Genomic DNA, 17,951 nt, shown 5'->3' with positions numbered 1-17,951 from the left:
TTTAAATTTGTATTTTAAATAACACCATTTGTAAGAGCATAATTTGATCATTTAAGAACGTGAATGCCTTCACTTAGTTTTAGACCCTGTCTGCCAATTTGCATTGTTTAAAATTTATTAAGTATTTTTTTATCACTTTGTAATATTTAACAAGTGGACTCATATTTCAACAATAATAAGCCAAATGTATAGAACAATTAAACTGTTTTCTCCCTTTAGATATACCAAAAATTGCCTAGCCTTTCCTTCCAGTGAAGAAAAGATTTCAATTTCTATTCACTTAAAGCCTTATTGCACTTGAGATAGTTCAAATTTAGTTATGATTTAGAAAGTATAGAAAAAAGTATAGAAACAGAATCTTAGACTGACGAAGTACTAACTAAGACATTTCTCAGAACAAATTTGGTCTCAGTTTGGTGGAACACTGTGGGGACTGGGATTTGGCTCTAGTCTGTCACTAATTTAGCTAACTTATGCTTGACTTTTCTAAAACTCAGCTTCCTTATTTGATAAAGGAATTTGGACTGGATGATCCCCAAATTCCCCTTTCTACTCTCTGAGATTCCATGTTTTTATGATGGAAGAGCAGGGAAATAAGAAATGCATCTTAAACAAAAGCATTATTTTTGAGTTAGTCAAGTACCACCTAGACTTGGTGTGAAGGCAGTAGTGATACGAACTCTGTATCTCAGTGTGAAGTAGAAATGTGGATTAGTTTTACTCATACAAATATCCCAAAACATGTACTGTTGTTGCATCATTATTAACCATAGCAAAAGAGGAGAAAGAATGGAAATTTCAATTGATAGAAAAATAGTCAAATAAATTGTAGCATGGCCCTATAATGGAATTCTAAGTAACTATTAAAATGAACTGTATCCATAGAGTTTTGGGAAAATATCTGTGCTATACTTTGAAGCAAAAAAGCAAGTTCTAGAATAATATGGATAGAATAATCCTTTGAATCGGAAACATAGATGCTTAAAAATTCTGGAAGGAGCCATAAGAGACTCTATACCTGTATACCTCCAGGGAGGGAGTCAGGTGGTTGGGGGAATTTTTGCTTTCATTTTATGGCTCTTTGAATAAAAAGTTTAAAAACTATAAATAAGCATTAATTTTCTATATAAAGCACAATAGAGTGTTGAATGTGATTGGGATCAGACAGAACCAAGGCCAGAGCCTGAGTGGAGAGGAAACTGAGGCCAGCAGGCACCTCAAGCCAGTTGTGTGAATTCTGAGGATGTGAAAAGAAGGATGGGTAGTGAGGAAGCAAAGGTTTGAATTTTGAGTTGAGTAAGGAAGGGAGGTTTGCATGTATGATCATGAGCTTGTACCTTTGTCTTTAAAGGCTGCCTGGGTGGAAGGCTGGTGCATGTGTTTGGAACAGGATTTTCTCCAGGGAATGTCTCAGCTGCTGTGTGTGGTGCTCCCTGTCGAGTCCTGGCTAATGCTACAGTGTCTGCCTTCAGCTGCTTGGTTCTGCCCCTGGATGGTGAGTAAAGATGCCACACACATATATTTTAAAGCATATATATGGGACTGATATTCTTTGGTTAATTCTATTTTTGTGATTAATGCTGTACTGACTACTAATTTCTCTATGTGTGCCTAGGAAAAGAATTTCTCTACTCCCCATATAAAATGATAGTTAGAATCTGGGGCCACCTGTTACAATGATTCATAATAACTTTTGTCATATTAATAGGTCAGTGTTAGATGAATATTGAAACACTTCTCACCTGTGTTCTTAACTGCAGTCTTAGGATGACGGAGGAAGTAATTCTGAATTCTGAATATTAGTTTCAATGACAGCTATAGGAGTCACGGAGGAAACAAGCTCTTGGCTTTGTTCTGAGGTGAGGCTGCTGAAGACATCTGCTTATTGGAGGTACCAGTAAAGGGATGGAGATTGTCAAGCTGGATATCACTTGAAAATTAGCTTTGTGTGTTCAGTTTTCAGTTTCTTATTACAGGCAAAAGAGCCAACACTCATGTTGTCTTCTTGTTCTCCAATGTTCACATAATTACTTATTTCTTATTCAGTAAAACACCACAATTGCTCACTACTTTAAGCTGCGTAGCCATCATATAAATTGTGGTGTGAGAAGCCATGTCTTTGTGGGGAAAGAGATGAGAGAGGAAGTTGCAAAGCTTGGGGATTCACAACACATGGTAATACCCCACTGAGCTTCAGGAAAAAAGAGTCAGAAGGAAGAAATTCCTGTTATTACTACAGGGCCTTACTGCATTTGAGATAGCTTATATTGAGCCAGGTGATTATCTTGTTTGCCTAATCGTTAATCTTGTACCGGTGCACTTAACCATTTACATACCTCCTTTCTGTGTAGTGTTGTAAGTTTTATTCCTAACTTATTTGTCTGCAACTTGAATGTGGGCTAAAGATTTACAAACTGATAAAAGCACCACATCACCTGAGCTTGGACGAGAATTTAATGATGGATAATGCTATTGTGATGGAAGTTTGTGCTGTGTTGTCTTATACAAAGAGGAGAAGGAGGAGAGGGAGGAGGGGGAAGAGGGAAGAGGAAGAAGGGGAGGAGAAAAAAAATTTTTGTTTAAAATGCTAGAAATTGAGTTTCCTATTATCATCATGTATATAAGCACAACATTATGGAAGAGAGATAGATTCCACAATGGGAAATTTAAGACACAATAGAAGATTGAAGTTGAAAACATTGTCTGTTTGATTCACTGCTCTACCTCCTGGGCTTGGAACAGTGTTGTTGAGGGTATGTGCAAAATTAATGCTTGATGAGGAATAAATGAAAGATCGGGAAACAGTGGAAACAGAAAGCTAAGACTGCACATTTATAGGCTCTAATTTTTAACTAATACTGCTACATTTTTTAAAAAAGCTTTCACATATACATTGCTCAAATTAATATACTTCTAAAAGCCCCGTGTTACTATTTCAAAACACTTAATTTCAACTAGTATAAGACAAAAGTCAATGCAGTTTCAGGGTCAGGTAAGTTGTGATATTTTAGGTTTTATAACTTCTAGGGGAAGAATAATGAAAAAATTGTGTTTAGGAAGATTTAGAAAAGAACTCAACATTTCTTGATTTTTTTAAAGAGGAAAATGAGTGGGAAACTGTAACTATTTATATGGCCACTAGGTGTCACCAAACACTCATTGATTGTGCAATACACACTTACTCTAGAGAAATGCATAATTTAACTAATTTTCCTTTCATAAAAAAGTCTTTCAAAATACTTTCAATCAGAATGTCTAAAGATTGAGAGGAAATTGTGAGAGCCAATTCCAGAGGTTTCTTACTTAAGATCCAAGATGGGATTTGGGGATTCTGTTAACCTGCTGAAACTGGATGAAGCATTTTGAGTATATGATTGTGTATTTTTTTTTCCCCTAGGAAGTAGGTCTATAATGGACATCAAATTGTCGAAGGCGATATGTCTTAGACATTACTAGAAACTACTACTAATTTCTCTATTTTCAGACAGGATTGAGTACAACCAAGTTAGCTAAGAATCACTTGTATTTTTGAAGATTTTTCAGAGGAGAATTTCCCAGCAGCAACCCTTACTAGTGTTTTGCAATTGCTCTTCTCAGAGAAATCCATCCTCTGCCTAATGGATGCTCCCCTACTCTAATTTCTTCAATCTTAATCAGCGGGTGGTTCTTTCGAAAGCTGAGTAATCTCAGTTCCTCTATGGCAGTGGATCTGGAAGTGTGCTTCCTGGAGCAGTAGCTGTAGGGGCCTCACCTGGGAGCTTGTTAGAAATGTGAATTCTTGGGCCCTACTGAATCAGAAACTTTCCAAGTAAGCATTTTAGTGTCTCACTTCTCAGCCCTCTCTGAAATCCTACATTCTTTTCTGATCTGAAGCTCCAAACGAGGAAGCTGTTCTATACAAGCAAGTTCTGGTCAAATTGGGTAACGTCATAAGATGCCTGTGTATCGTCTGATCCCATATTTGTTTGTAAAATTATAGTGCCGTCTTGCTGGTTAATAAGCTTTCTGTTCCCTACTGTTATCCCAAGGGGTGCGTGTGTGTGCGCACGTGTTTCTACCATGGCTGCACACAGCTGGACTTTCCTCATATTTATATGATTTCCTTTTCTCTTTTGTGGTTTACTATCTTACTCTTTTCATTTGTTCTTTTGTTTATTTCTGTTGACTTCTCTCATTTACCAAGGTCGCTTTGAATTCTGACCCATGCTTTGAGTTTTTTTCTTCAGTTTGACTTTGTACAATAGAGTGATGTTTCGCATTCCAGGTTACAGATAATGACCCCGAACTCAAACGTTCCTAATTATTGTTTTGTTTATGCCTGTGCCACAGGACTAATATGTTTTCTTTACATGTGTGGGGCAGGGGGAGTGCTTTTACTATTTTGGGGTTACCCATTTTTACCATCCCCACAAATTGTACTTCTAACAATAGGAGAAATTTACTTGTTCTTGTAATGAGTTGCCAAAACATCCTGTTAGGTGAAACTAATACTTTGTGTTTGTTTAAAATGAGCACAATCTTTGCTCTTTGGCTTTCTTGCATTTATACCTTGAATTATACCACATGACGTTTTCATGGAAACTTTAACTTTTCCATAAGGCAGGGAGAGTGAAAGTGATTAAGGTCACACAGCTATTTAGTGGCAAAACTCTGAGTAAAACCCGTGGATTTTGATCCCCAGCCCTGGGTGATTTTCATAATCCAGCTTGTCAATTTGCATCTACTTAATCACCTTTAATGAATTCATTATTTTATAGGTGTGGAACTTGTTTTTATTTGCCTTAGGGCTTACTAACTGGAAAGTTCTTACGTTTTGTCTGTTCATACAAGAGTCCTACTGTCAGTCATTTTTATTGCTCTAATTCATTCAAAACACATTCACAGCCAACCTCCTAGGTGCCAGGTGCTTTAGAATATAACAGCAACAATAGTACTCTTTGGGCATGATTGCATAACTACAAACCCTCTCCTATGTACTTATCTCGTGTAACCCTTGCTGCAACACTGTAATGAGGCGGGGAAGCACAGGTCTAACCCCACGGCCCCTGATAACCTTTGTTGCATACTCACATGGGCAGACTTGCTACAGAGGAATCAGGCTACAGAGATTTTTTTCTTTTTCCCTCTTTATTAAGGTTTTCAGACAGAGCTGCTCCTGAACCCTCTCATGTGGAGCTTTGTTCATCTTCTAGTTAAAGATTGTTCCCAGTCTGCCTCATGATGTGCTTTTTATATGTGTGTCAGGACTCAGAAAAAAATGGCCTGAGAGTCAGAGTGCTTCAAATACTTGCTTTTTATCTCTATAACATGTTAGTGTTTATAATTATATGAAAATCAAGAAATCCACAAACTTATCCAAGTCAATGAGACAAACAACCCAATAGAAAACTGGGCAAATGAGAGAAACAGGAATTTCATAGAAGAGAAAACATGAACTGTTACCAAACATAAAAAAATCAGTCAACTTGGCCAGGCACGGTGACTCATGCCTGTAATCCTAGCACTTTGGAGGCTGAGGCAGGTGGATTGCCTGAGCTCAGGAGTTCAAGATCAGCCTGGGCAACATGGAGAAACCCTGTCTCTGCTAAAATCCAAAAAAATCAGCCGGGGCGTGGTGGTGTGCATCTGTAGTCCCAGCTACTCAGGAGGCTGAGGCAGTGGAATTGCTTGAACCCGAGAGGTGGAAGTTGCAGTGAGGCGAGATTGTGCCACTGCACTCCAGCCTGGGCAACTTAGCGAAACTCTGTCTCAAAAAAAAAAAAAAAAAAATTGGTCAACCTAAAAGTAATGATTGAAATGCAAATTAAGACCACAATGAAATGCTATTTTACACACCTGACTGGCAAAAATTAAGAGTCTGATAATTTCAAGTGCTTGTAATTATATGGAGTAATGGGAACTTACAACTATGGCTGGTAGGAATACAAAATGGCACAACTACTTTGGAAAACAGTATGTCACTATCTTGTAAAGTTGAACTTGTACCTACTCTTTGAATAAGAAATTTTCTTGATGGGCATGTACCCTAGATGAAATTTTGTCCATGTTTTTAGTAGCAAAAACTGGGAAATACCAAAAAGTTCATTGATAAGAGAATAGATAAATATATTGTGGTAGGTTCATGCAATACAACATTGAACAGCAGTGAAAATGTATTAACAATAGTTATATGTAGTAATGTGGATAAATCTTGAAAATATAATATGGAATGCAAAAAGCCGGCCCAAGAATATTTTATCATGTATCATATTTTATAAAGTTCAAAAACAAGTAAAACTCTATCTCTTGTTTAGGGATACAAATGTGTGTGATAAAACTATTTAAAAAATGTCAAGTGGTTATTTCTGAGAATGAGGAGGAAAGGGACGGACTTGGGGAGAAACACACAGATTTAAGTGTATTACAAGTGTTTTATATCTTATGTTGGCTGGGAAATTTACCTGAGGTTTTTTTATGATGATTATTCATATTTTACAAAAATGATACTTGCATTTTTCTGTGTACATTACACATACATAATACATTTTTAAAAAAGTAAACTGCTAACTTCATATTCCTATTGGTCAAGGGAGGATACAGGAACTTCATTTGTGAAACGGACTGGAGGCCTTCGGTTCTCTCTGTGGTTCTTTCCTAACGGTGACTGTTTCCTGCAGTGTCCTTGGCTTTCCTGTGCAGCCTGAAGCATGAGGAGGACAGCTGTGAGGCTGACAGACACACCTATGTGCAGTGTGATTTGACAGTTGCCGTGGGGACAGAGCGAATGCTGGAATCATGGCCTTACCTCTACATTTGTGAGGAAAGTTCCCAATGCCTCTTTGTGCCAGATCACTGGGCGGAGTCAATGTTTCCATCGTTCTCGGGCCTCTTTATCAGGTAACCTTACCTTCTCCCTCCCTGAACTTCCCCACATATGCTTGGCTAATGGACTGATGGAGCCATCAGAGAGTGTAGGCTGGGTGGATGTGGACTGGCGGCCGTGGTAGGGGCTACAATTCTCTTGGAGGGCCCATTCCATTGTGGATTCCAGCCAGCCTGCATATCAAAGCATCTCCTGTCTTTTTCAACTGTTCAAGAGAACATCTGAAAAATCTGCCCAGTAAACAGCTCGCTTTGTTCTTGCTTAGATTTTAATATTTATCTTCCGATCCAAAGCAACATCTGGTGAATGCCAATGGGGAAAAAGATTAGACGTTATGAAAAACAGAAGGCTTTTCCCCCGCTTTCCTTTTTCTTTTCTTTCCAAACAGATTCACAAGTATGAAAAAAAGTCATACAGAAATCCAGAAGATTGTACAATGTTTATTCAAAAGAAGGAGGGTTGCATAGGCGGAATTACTGTAGATCTAGGATTTAGAAGCCATAGGCGTATAAGGGTTTTTTTTTTTAACTTAAAAAAGAGCCTGACAAATAAATACTACAACTTTCCAAGTTAACCCCCCTTTTCTAAACAAATAAAAAAGAAGTATGACCATGTTAGTAATTCTGGATTGCTTTCATTTCAGCAAGGAGTTCCTTTCCTACACAGGGCGGTGTCTCATGGCTGAATATTGTCATGTAAACGTCTTTATTTCTTACCTAGATAGAGTGGCTACCTTTGATTATCTAATGGAGGCCTCTTTTTCTTTTTTTTTTTGAGACAGTCTTGTTCTGTCGTCAAGGCTGGAGTGCAGTGGCACGATCTTGGCTCATTGCAACCTCTGCCTCCCAGGTTCAAGGTACTCTCATGCCTCAGCCTCCCGAGTAGCTGGAATCGCAGGTGTGCACCACCATGCCTGGCTAATTTTTGTATTTTTAGTAGAGATGGGGTTTCACCATTTTGGCCAAGCTGGTCTCAAACTCCTGAGCTCAAGCAATCCACCCACCTTGGCCTCCCAAAGTGCTGGGAATATAGGCATGAGCCACTGTGCCCAGCCTCTTTTCTTATAAAATATGAAACTAAACAAGACCACTTCCCCACAGTGAAAGCGATAACCAGCTCTTTTCATGGCAGTCTGACTTTGTGATGTCCTGAGACAGTTTGTGTTTTAGTATGAATTGGGCACCAGAGGTTTAGGTTTAGCTGGAGGAAAAGAGGAAACTACTTGGCTGGTTGCTTCTAAAAGGGCAAGAAGAACTCCATTTAGCTCACACAGGAAATGGAGCACTGGGTATTGTACTCAGATGAGACTAGATTTCAGAACTTACTGATACTGGACACCAGAAAGTACATGTCAGTAGTTCCTGGCTCCAATGAATTCAGGGACTTCATCTGAATCCCCAAAACTCTTCCTTTGGAGTTCTTCCATGCTCTTCCTCTTCACTGTATGGGGCGGCTGAGGCAACTGAGCCTCAGACCCCATTGGCAGTTATACCCTTCCCTATGAATGTTATTTCAGTAGTGCTGCTCAATGTTCTGACTATTGCAGTAGGCAAAAGTGGGTATGTTTTCTTGAGTAAGAATTATAATAAGTGCCCTATGCTTTAAACAAACAAAGTTTAGTGGGGATGAAAGTGGAGGAAACTGGCAGTGGTCTTTGTTGCCAGTGGAAGTGCAAACGTCAGAGGACAATTTGCCGATTCACGAATAACCTTAAATTCTTTACACTCTGTGACCCAGCAATTTCTCTTCTAGGATTTTACTTTAAGAAAGCAGATAGAAATGTGTAATATTTATAAACAATTATGTTCTTTGAAGTTTCAGGTATCAAAAAAATATTTGCAATGAGACAAGTTTTAGTAATAAAGAATGTATCCAAATGATATTTTTTAAGTTACCTTTAAAAATTAGGATGTAGAATATTTAACCAGACAGGGAGCTATTTATAATATATTGAGAAGTGAAAATCATAGGTCTCAAAAGAGTATATCAATTTGATCCTACTGTTGTACATAGTGTGTATGTTTGTACACATATAGGTTACTAGAGAAAAGGCTGGAAAGATGTATCCAAGAATGTTGATGGTGCCTATCTCTAGGTGGCTGGAGTACTGACCACATTTATTTTCTTCATTGAGTTTTTATGTGTTTTTCCAGGGAACACAACGTTGTATCTCCCTGACATCCATAACAACTATGGGGAAGGGAGAAGTGCATCTGTGGCAAAAATTGTACCCTGTCTATTCATCCGTCCATCCGTCCATCCATCCATCCATCCATCCATCCATCCAGTATATTCAACCATCCATCCATCCATCCATCCATCCATCCATCCATATATCCATGATCCATCCATCTATCCAGTATTGATCACATCCCTACACTGTTCTAGGTGTTGTGACAGGTACTGGTGGCTCGATGGTGGAAGTCATGAAACTCTCTGCCCTTAAGGGGTAGAGAAGAAAGTCAGATAATAAACAGGATGATCACGTGTTGTGATAAGTGCTATAAAGTGATAGAAAAATAAAGGGGGGCTACTTTAGAGAGTGTACTCAGAGGAGGCTTCTCTGAAGAAGTCTTTTATGTTAGGAAGAGAAGTAGGTGTCTTTATAGAGGGTCAGGCCATGGCAGCAGCAAATGCAAAAGAACTGTTGAGTTTTATGACTGTTCAGAGGCCAGGAGGGTAGAAGTAGATTGAGAAGGAGGAAAAGTGGCCCCAGATGAGCTTGGAGAGATATGTGAGGCATTGAAGGCCAAAGTAAAGAGTTTGGAATCTCTTCTAAGTGAAGATTAAGTAACTTCCCAAAGTCACACAGTCAAGCCATGGCAGCATCGGGACTGGAACTCAAAGCTTCTGATGCAGTGTGTTTAGTGCAATGCTGTGCTGGCAGCCTCAGTGTGAGAGCCCTGGCTGAGCTGTGTGGGTTCTGTGAGGTTTCAGAGCCACAGGAAGCAATTTCAGGGGAAGTGAGGGAGAGAGAATGCGGGCAAAGTGTTTTCCCTCCCTATCCTAGGGAGCATAGCCAAGGTTACTTGCTTACTTTAGGATCTAATCAGATCAACTAAAGAACTATAGTTTGGGAGTCAGGAGTCTTAGGTTCTAGAACAATCTTTGCCACCATTTTTACCCGATATTTTTAACCACATGCCCCAAAATAAATATTTGTGTGTGTGCAGTGTGTATGCATGTATATCTGTATATATATTGATCTCTCTCTCTCTATATGCTTATGTTGCATATATCTATGCTTATATTTATATTTAAATATGGTCAACTGTGCTTCTTAACTCATAGGATTATTGTGGAAGAAACCATGGAAGAGTAGCTAGCTACTTAGAAGCTTTGAAATTTTGTAAATGTTAATCTATTTTGGATATCCTGGTGTCTCAGCTAATTTTGGTGATGGCTTTTTAATGAAAAAAATTTCTAGCAAGGTAGTTACAAATATGGAAAGAAGTGTAAGCTGAAGCTGGTAAACAAAAAGTCCAAGCTAACAGAAAGGGGTTTAATTTTTTTCAGAGCAAGGATAACATGCTTTACGAAAAACAGTCTGTTTCTAACAGGCAAACAGAGGGCAGAGTGACTCAGCCCATTTTACTTGTACCTCTGCCAGTGAAGAGTCAGGAAAGGGCATAAGAAGGTTTATGAGAAGACTGGAAGCCCAAGGCCAAGAAAGGCTGTAAAAGGAAGTTGGTCACTACTTTCCTTGAGTTCAAGTCTGTAGTCTGAGATTATTCATAAACTGGGTACAAAAAACTCACTCTTACGATTGAGGACCTACTGCTGGCAATGAACCATAAGAAGGGGTCACATAACAGAGGTGATGGGCAGATATTCTATGAACCTAAGAAAAGGAGGAATTCTGGAAATTTAGACAACTAGATGTTATCCCTGACAAAATTCTAGAATGAACTATTCATCAGATAGTTTGTGAGCCTTCAGAAATGAAAGTAGCCGTCTGGAAACTGATTCACAAAGAATGTGATGGTGCGGAAAACCAACTTCATTTCCTTTCTGATAGGTTTATGAGTGACTTATGATATAAATATAGAGGGAGACCTTCACAAACTATTCCAACAACTTCTCTACCCCCAGTAGCAAAAAAAGGTTCTATGTGCACAGCCCAAAGTGGTCTGATGCAAGCCTCAAGTTGCTCTGAAGTGAGGAGTTTTAAAAGTCTGCGTGAATTTTGCATTTGATTCCATCACATTTCTATGTTGATCTAAATATTATATTACATTTTAATTTAAAAGTTAAATTACTTTGGTTTTCCTTTCTGAATCTTGGAATATGACTGACGCTCCAGGAGTAAAGGATGGATTCATCCTGTGGCTTTGTCTGCCCTGTGGACGAAGGATCAGTGAATGGATTTACAGCTAGATCATAGGCTACAGATTCAAAATGAATTTGAGCAATGGGTCTAAACCAGTGAGAGAAATGTAACAATAATAAATGTAAATTTCCACATTTACATTTTTAACGATAATGCTACTAACACTACTACCTCCAACAGCTATAACCCGAGCTGCCTTTATTGGGTTCTTATTGTGTGCCAGGTTCCATGCTAATCGGTTTATATGCTTCATTTTGCTCAGTTTCTTCAACACCTCCACAAAATAGGTACTCGATTATTGGCAACTCCATTTTATAAATGTGGAAACCAAAGCTTAGCGAAGTAATGGCTTCAATGTCATGTAGATGGTAACTATCTGCCCTGGGATTCAGATCCAGCTGATCTGCTTCCGAGCCTAAGCTTTACATGCCACTGCTTCTCAGAAAATCATCTGAACAAGCACAGCATGGTGAAATCCTTGGAAAACTGCAGCTCTGAGACTTTGAGTTGACCACTATCTAAGTATAAGCATGGTGGCCTTCAAAATGAACGCAGTGTCAAGTGCTGTGAGAAGGAAGCTCAGATAAAGGTGGACCAGAGCCCCAGGGGTCAGCCCAAACAATCTGCCTGCAGATCTGAGTGGCATGATGTTAACATATTGACAATCTACATTATTAGGTCTAGAGGACTTTGGGTTTGGAAATTATGCCTTAGGTAGATACAGAGTGGAGAACATTTTAGCGTGAAGAGAAGATTAAGTGGTGAGATGTGCTAGTTATCCTGCTCATTATTTCTAGCAAATTGTGGAAGAAAATATTTTGACATTGATTTGAAAAAAGATGATAAGGTTTGACACAGTGTACAGTTTCTCAGCTGGTGACCTTTTTGCCCTTGTCTCCACCCTTCCTGGTCTTCCCATGGGATCTGCCATCTTCCTGGATGATGTTCAATCAGCATTTCAAAACTTGAGAGCACTGCTCTGGGAGACAGGACCATCTGGTTTTGACCTCAGAGCTACCATAGTTCTGTGTTCGGCTTTCTGAGAATCTCTTGATCTCTTTGGGTTACACTTTTTATACCTCTTCCTAATTTATAGGCTGAAATTAGATCATACATATGAGATTGTTGACAAATATGAAACATCATGTATTATTATTACTGATAATTTTTGAGTTAGTTGCAAAAATGCCTACAAGCAGGATGATTCTTGAATAAATGTCACACCTGTTGAGGATGACACCCTTCACTATCCATGCCCTCACCTTCTCTAGATGGCATATTTTTAGACTTTCTGTAATGCTACACTGCTGTTTTTTTATCTTAAATCCAGTCTGGCTTCTGCCCTTAAAGCAAGAGGACTTTTAAAGCGAGTGGCTGGTAGTATAACTGGCACATATATCGAATCTCCTTAGTCTGGGCTGTTAAGTAAGTTTAATTAATTTACTAAGTTAATGTTCCTCTGCTAGCAAGAGAGCCTCATTGCCATCAGCTGGGGAGAGGGAATTGAAAGCCTAAATGAGCTCATTTTTTCACAGTTGGAATTAGGGACCAGTTAGCCAGTTGTGTGGGTTTTCCAATTTCTCCATCTGCCCTAGGGGGATTCAGGCAATTACTCCCCCAACACTAAGTATGAGTGAGAGCAGGAAGAGGGAAGGGGAAAAGAAAAAAAATAAAAACAAAAACTCTCCCCAACATTTGTTTCCCTTTTGGGAACTGGAAGTATTGTCCGTGCATTTCTTGTTAAGCTGGGCTAGAAGTAGCTTTTGCTAATGTTTTTAATAGATTCGGAAAAGAGAAAGGCCTCAGTGAAAGATATTTACCATGTGCATTTTCATTGCAGGGTGTGCAGATAAAAGGAAAAACAAATAAACAATAAAATAATGGAAACAAAATTACAGAAATTTGCAAAATTTGACAAATGGTGGCCTGTAGTTGCCACAAGCTAATGGCTTGCAATGATTAATAAGAGTAAAAATAATTGCATTTCATTAAGATTGATGACACCCCATTTAACCTCCCCTCTCATTTCAGCCCTAAAGTGGAAAGAGATGAAGTTCTCATCTATAATAGCTCCTGTAACATTACCATGGAAACTGAGGCAGAGATGGAGTGTGAGACGCCCAATCAGCCAATTACCGTCAAGATTACTGAGATACGGAAACGCTGGGGCCAGAACACTCAGGTATAATCAAATCTTTTTTACAGACTGATTCAAACAGCTCAAATTAAATTTGTAATATTGTGTACATTAAAAAAACAATTTAGTCCAAATGGCAGCGATATATAATATTAAATGCGCTCAAACTTTGAGGAGCTGGTCTAATGCACAATATCTGAATTCATAGTTAACTCTGGTTATTCATATATTTTCCCAAAAATAAATGAGTGCTGCCCAGGCTCTTTTAAAGCAAATTCTGAGCAGATAATCTCCTTGGCATTTTGTCCTGATTTCTGCATGCATGTTTGAAAGGGGCTCTCTGTGGTTTATTTCTCCACAAAATAAATGGCCTGCGATTTAACCCGGCCCTACTGGAAGGCTTCCAAATCACTCAGCCATCCTCAGCTTGTTGGGACAGCAATGTCTGCGGGTCCGTTCGGTTCATCTCTGTGCCATGGGGGAGTAGAGTGGAAACTTCAGCTTCTGAGGGGATTACATGGACATCAGAAATGAAAAGGACCACAGGGTCATTTGGTCTAGCCTCTCTGCCTCAATTCATCCATTTTGAAATTGTCTAAACCACTCCCTCCAAGTGGCTCTTCTAAAAGTGTGTTTGTAAGTCCCCAGAGAGGAATTCCACAGCCTTCCCCGGGAATTTGCAAGAATTGCAATCAGAGGCTCAGGGCTCTTTGGAAATGGATCAGGTAATCTTTTACAGCTCCCCAGGCTTCTCACAGCACACAGATAAAAAATAATATTTATTGAGCACCTACTCCCTTAGGTGTCTTTCTCTTTATGAAAGCAGTTCTCAGATTTTTCTCTTTTTGTCTCTTTTATTTGGAACAAACATTTATTGAGTGCCTATTATGTGGCACTCGCCATATCAGATTCTCTTGTGAATGCTGCTTCAGTCAAACCATCCTAATCCAAAAGTCAGCTCCCTGGCTTCAAAATGTGTGTTTTTCTGTAACTTTTGTACTGGTGCTGAACATGTATGTGATGACAAACAACATTTTTTTTCTGACCTTCCTAAACTGTTCCGTGCCTACCTTCCCATGCTCCTGGGTCCTCACCGTCCACTCTGTGGCCTCTGCAGGCTTCTCCCTCTCCTTGACCTTCCCTTCAGGTGATAGCCTGGGGCTGTCACTTCTCGCTTCATTGTGTCCCCCACAAACACCTCTTCCTTTCAATTTACTGCCAATTTTAATTCTCTCCAGAGCCGCTGTCCCCCAATGGCACTTCCACTTTATTCTGTGCCTGTTGCTCAGCAGTCAGCTGTCAGTGACGTTTCACAAGTGTATTGTCATGTGCTGAGACTGCTGTGGGACACTGGGCGATCTTTAAGCCTCTCTGGGCCTCAGTTTCTGCTGGGCGTGTAATAACCTGGTGTTGCTGGGATGCTTAGGTGAGCAAATGCTTGTGAAAGAGAGGGAGAGGCAGGCTGACCTAGCGTTTAAGTGCATGGATTCTGCAGCTAGACTGCCCAGGTTTGAATATATCACTTGCTTCCTGGGGGACTTCATTCAGGTTCTTTAACCCCTCTGTACTTCAGTTTTCTCATCTGTAAAGTAGGAACAATAATAGTTCCCACTTCATAGGGTTGGTGTGAGCCACTGAGAGCTGCATCTCACACATGGTAAGTGTCCAGTGTTAGCCATTATTGGCAGTGCTAGTTCACTAGTCATAGTGCTAGAAAATGATATGAATTTATTTTTCTATAGTGCTTGCTGCTTTGACCAGATCATTTCACTTCTTAGATTTATTTAATTTCCCATCATCTCAAAGTCTAAGTTTGAAATTTTTTAGGCTTAAATGCCTCACTCATTTAAAAATCCTTATGTGACATACATTTGAGTTTCAACAATGTTCAAAGTTCTCTACCATGTTCTCAAGGAGATTAAAAAAAATAATATGGAAAGAGACCCTACCTTTGGGAGATATTTGGGAAGTGAGGCCTTACGTGAAAGTAGTTAAGTTTCAAAAAAGGGTACATAGCGTCAATTCATCATGGCTGGGTGGAATGTTGGATGCCATCCAGACCAGCCAGCTCATTTCAGAGATGAGTTAACTGAGATTGATAATGAGGGGTGATTGATAAAGGTCACACAGGTAGTTATCTGGCCTCCTAACCCATGTGGCTATAGTCATTGTGGGGGAAGTAAGCCATTCAGGAACCAGGAATGTGTGGTGAGGCTAGTACCAGTGTGTAGGGAACTCCAGTCCTGAGGGGGTAAAGAGGAGATGGGTACCATCGTTGTAGGTTTCAGATGTGATGTGTTACACTCAAGTGTTAGTGATAATGTCATAGTTTTGAACAGTCTATTGGGAGCAGGACCCTATCAAGTAGCCAGGAGTGCATGGGGGAACAACGGCAGGGATTTATGGCAAACCCATCTGAACTTATGACTGCATTTAGCTCCAGTGGGACCCTAAAGAATAGAGCAAGAGTCTCAGGCACACATCCTGTCATATCGACTGGATCAATATGGTGGAAGTTAGGAAATAACTATGGCTGGTACACAGTGGCCTGGAGTCCAGAAAAACAACATTCTATGTAACGGGAAAATTGTTAATTCTAGGTTCTACTCTCGTTAGGGTGGTTTGGTTTGATTTAGGAATTGGATATAATGACGTTTATAGGTGAAGGGCTTATAACTAAGTGACTATATAATTTATCACCCAAACCAGGATGCTTTTGATAGTGCAAGGTTCACAATGAGTAATTATGCTGGTATAGTATGTCACCTTTGTTGGGGTGTGTGATTACCCTACCTGGGCTTGGGAACAGAACAACTTGTCATACATATGTGATGCATGGTTACCCTACCCATGTTGGGATGTACAATTTCCCTACTTTGGCCTGGGAAAAACATGACACCAGTATTACGATGTGTGGTTATCTGGGCCTGGTCCTGGGGAAGACCAGCACCAACAAGTGCTTAATCAGGACTATAATCTTGGTCCCCAATTCCAAATTCAAGAATTCCTTGTGTGAGAACCTTGGAACACTAGAAAAGGAAACACTTCTACACTGCTGGTGGGAATGTAAACTAGTACAATCACTATGGATAACAGTGTGGAGATTCCTTAAAGAACTAAAAGTAGAACTACCATTTGATCCAGCAATCTCATTACTGGGTATCTATCCAGAGAGAAAGAAGTTAATATGCGGAAAAGATACTTTCACACGCATGTTTATAGCAGCACAATTCGCAATTGTAAAAACATGAAACCAACCCAAATGCCCATCAGTAAACAAGTCGATAAACAAATTGTGGTATGTATATACAATGGAATACTACTCAGCTATGAAAAGGAACAAATTAATCGCCTTTGCAGCAACCTGGTTGGAACTGGAGACTATTATTCTAAGTGAAGTAACTCAGGACTGGAAAACCAAATATAGTATGTTCTCACTCATAAGTGGGAGCTAAGCTAAGCTATGAGGATGCAAAGGCATAAGAATGATACAATGGACTTTGGGGACTCAGGGGAAAGGGTGGGAGGGGGTGAGGGATAAAAGACTACAAATTGGGTTCAGTGTATACTGTTCCAGTGATGGATGCACCAAAATCTGTTCCAGTGATGGATGCACCAAAATCTCACAAATCACCACCAAATAACTTATTCATGTAACCAAATGCCATCTGTTTCTCCAAAATCTATGGAAATAAAAAATTTTAAAAATGTATTTTTCGGCCAGATGCAGTGGCTCATGCCTGTAATCCCAGCACTTTGGGAGGCTGAGGCAGGTGGATCACCTGAGGTCAGGAGTTTGAGACCAGCCTGGCCAACATGGTGAAACCCCATCTCTACTAAAAATACAAAAAATTGGCTGGACGAAGTGGCTCGTGCCTGTAATCCCAGCACTTTGGGAGGTTGAGGCTGGCGGATCATCTGAGGTTGGGAGTTTGAGACCAGCCTGGCCAACATGATGAAACCCTGTCTCTACTAAAAATACAAAAATGAACCAGACATGGTGGCAGGCGCCTATAGTCCCAGCTACTCGGGAGGCTGAGACAGGAGAATCGCTTGAACCCAGGAGGCAGATGTTGCAGCTAGCTGGGATTTTGTCAATGCACTCCAGCCTGGGCAACAGAGCAAGACTCTGTCTCAAAACAAACAAACAAAAAAACACCCCAAATTAGCCGGGTGTGGTGGTGCCTGTAATCTCGGCAACTTGGGAGGCTGAGGCAGAAGAATCGCTTGAACCCAGGAGGTGGAGGTTGCAGTGAGCTAAGACTGTGCCATTGCACCCCAGCCTGGATGATAAGAGCAAAAAACTTCATACACGCACACACACACACACATATATATATTTATTTTTTTAAGTGACCTAGATGGGAGGGTGTGAGGCAGTGTGGGAAGACTGATAAGATCAGTATTTACTTTGTTAAAGAATATCAAAGTGGCTCAACAACTCAATTTGAGTTGTTGATGTTGAGTGCTGATGTGTTTATAAGCTAGATGTTTCTTTCCATTGCTCCCTGACATTGAGAGGGGTTTAGCCAAGTGAGCAAAAAGTCACTCCCACATGCTTTAGAGCCTTAGGACTCCCTACTAGATTCTAACAAAAATGCAAATTGTCCTCTTATTATGAG

The 17,951-nt window shown here is 39.9% G+C and overlaps 1 protein-coding gene across 1 annotated transcript in view; it reads left to right on the top strand.

Annotated features, from left to right (window-relative positions):
• The window catches only part of PKHD1 (PKHD1 ciliary IPT domain containing fibrocystin/polyductin), a 477,374-nt gene that overhangs the window by 64,777 nt on the left and 394,646 nt on the right, over positions 1-17,951 (top strand). Inside the window, 3 exon segments of the mRNA XM_033217424.1 lie at positions 1,352-1,495; positions 6,657-6,876; positions 13,224-13,374. Coding sequence (XP_033073315.1) covers positions 1,352-1,495; positions 6,657-6,876; positions 13,224-13,374 — 515 coding nt within the window.

This window comes from Trachypithecus francoisi, unplaced genomic scaffold (genome assembly GCF_009764315.1).
Source record: "Trachypithecus francoisi isolate TF-2019V2 unplaced genomic scaffold, Tfra_2.0 Lachesis_group10, whole genome shotgun sequence".
NCBI classification, from domain to species: Eukaryota; Metazoa; Chordata; class Mammalia; order Primates; family Cercopithecidae; genus Trachypithecus; species Trachypithecus francoisi.
Note: the sequence above shows the minus strand (reverse complement) of the source record. Positions and strands in the feature narration are given on the sequence as shown.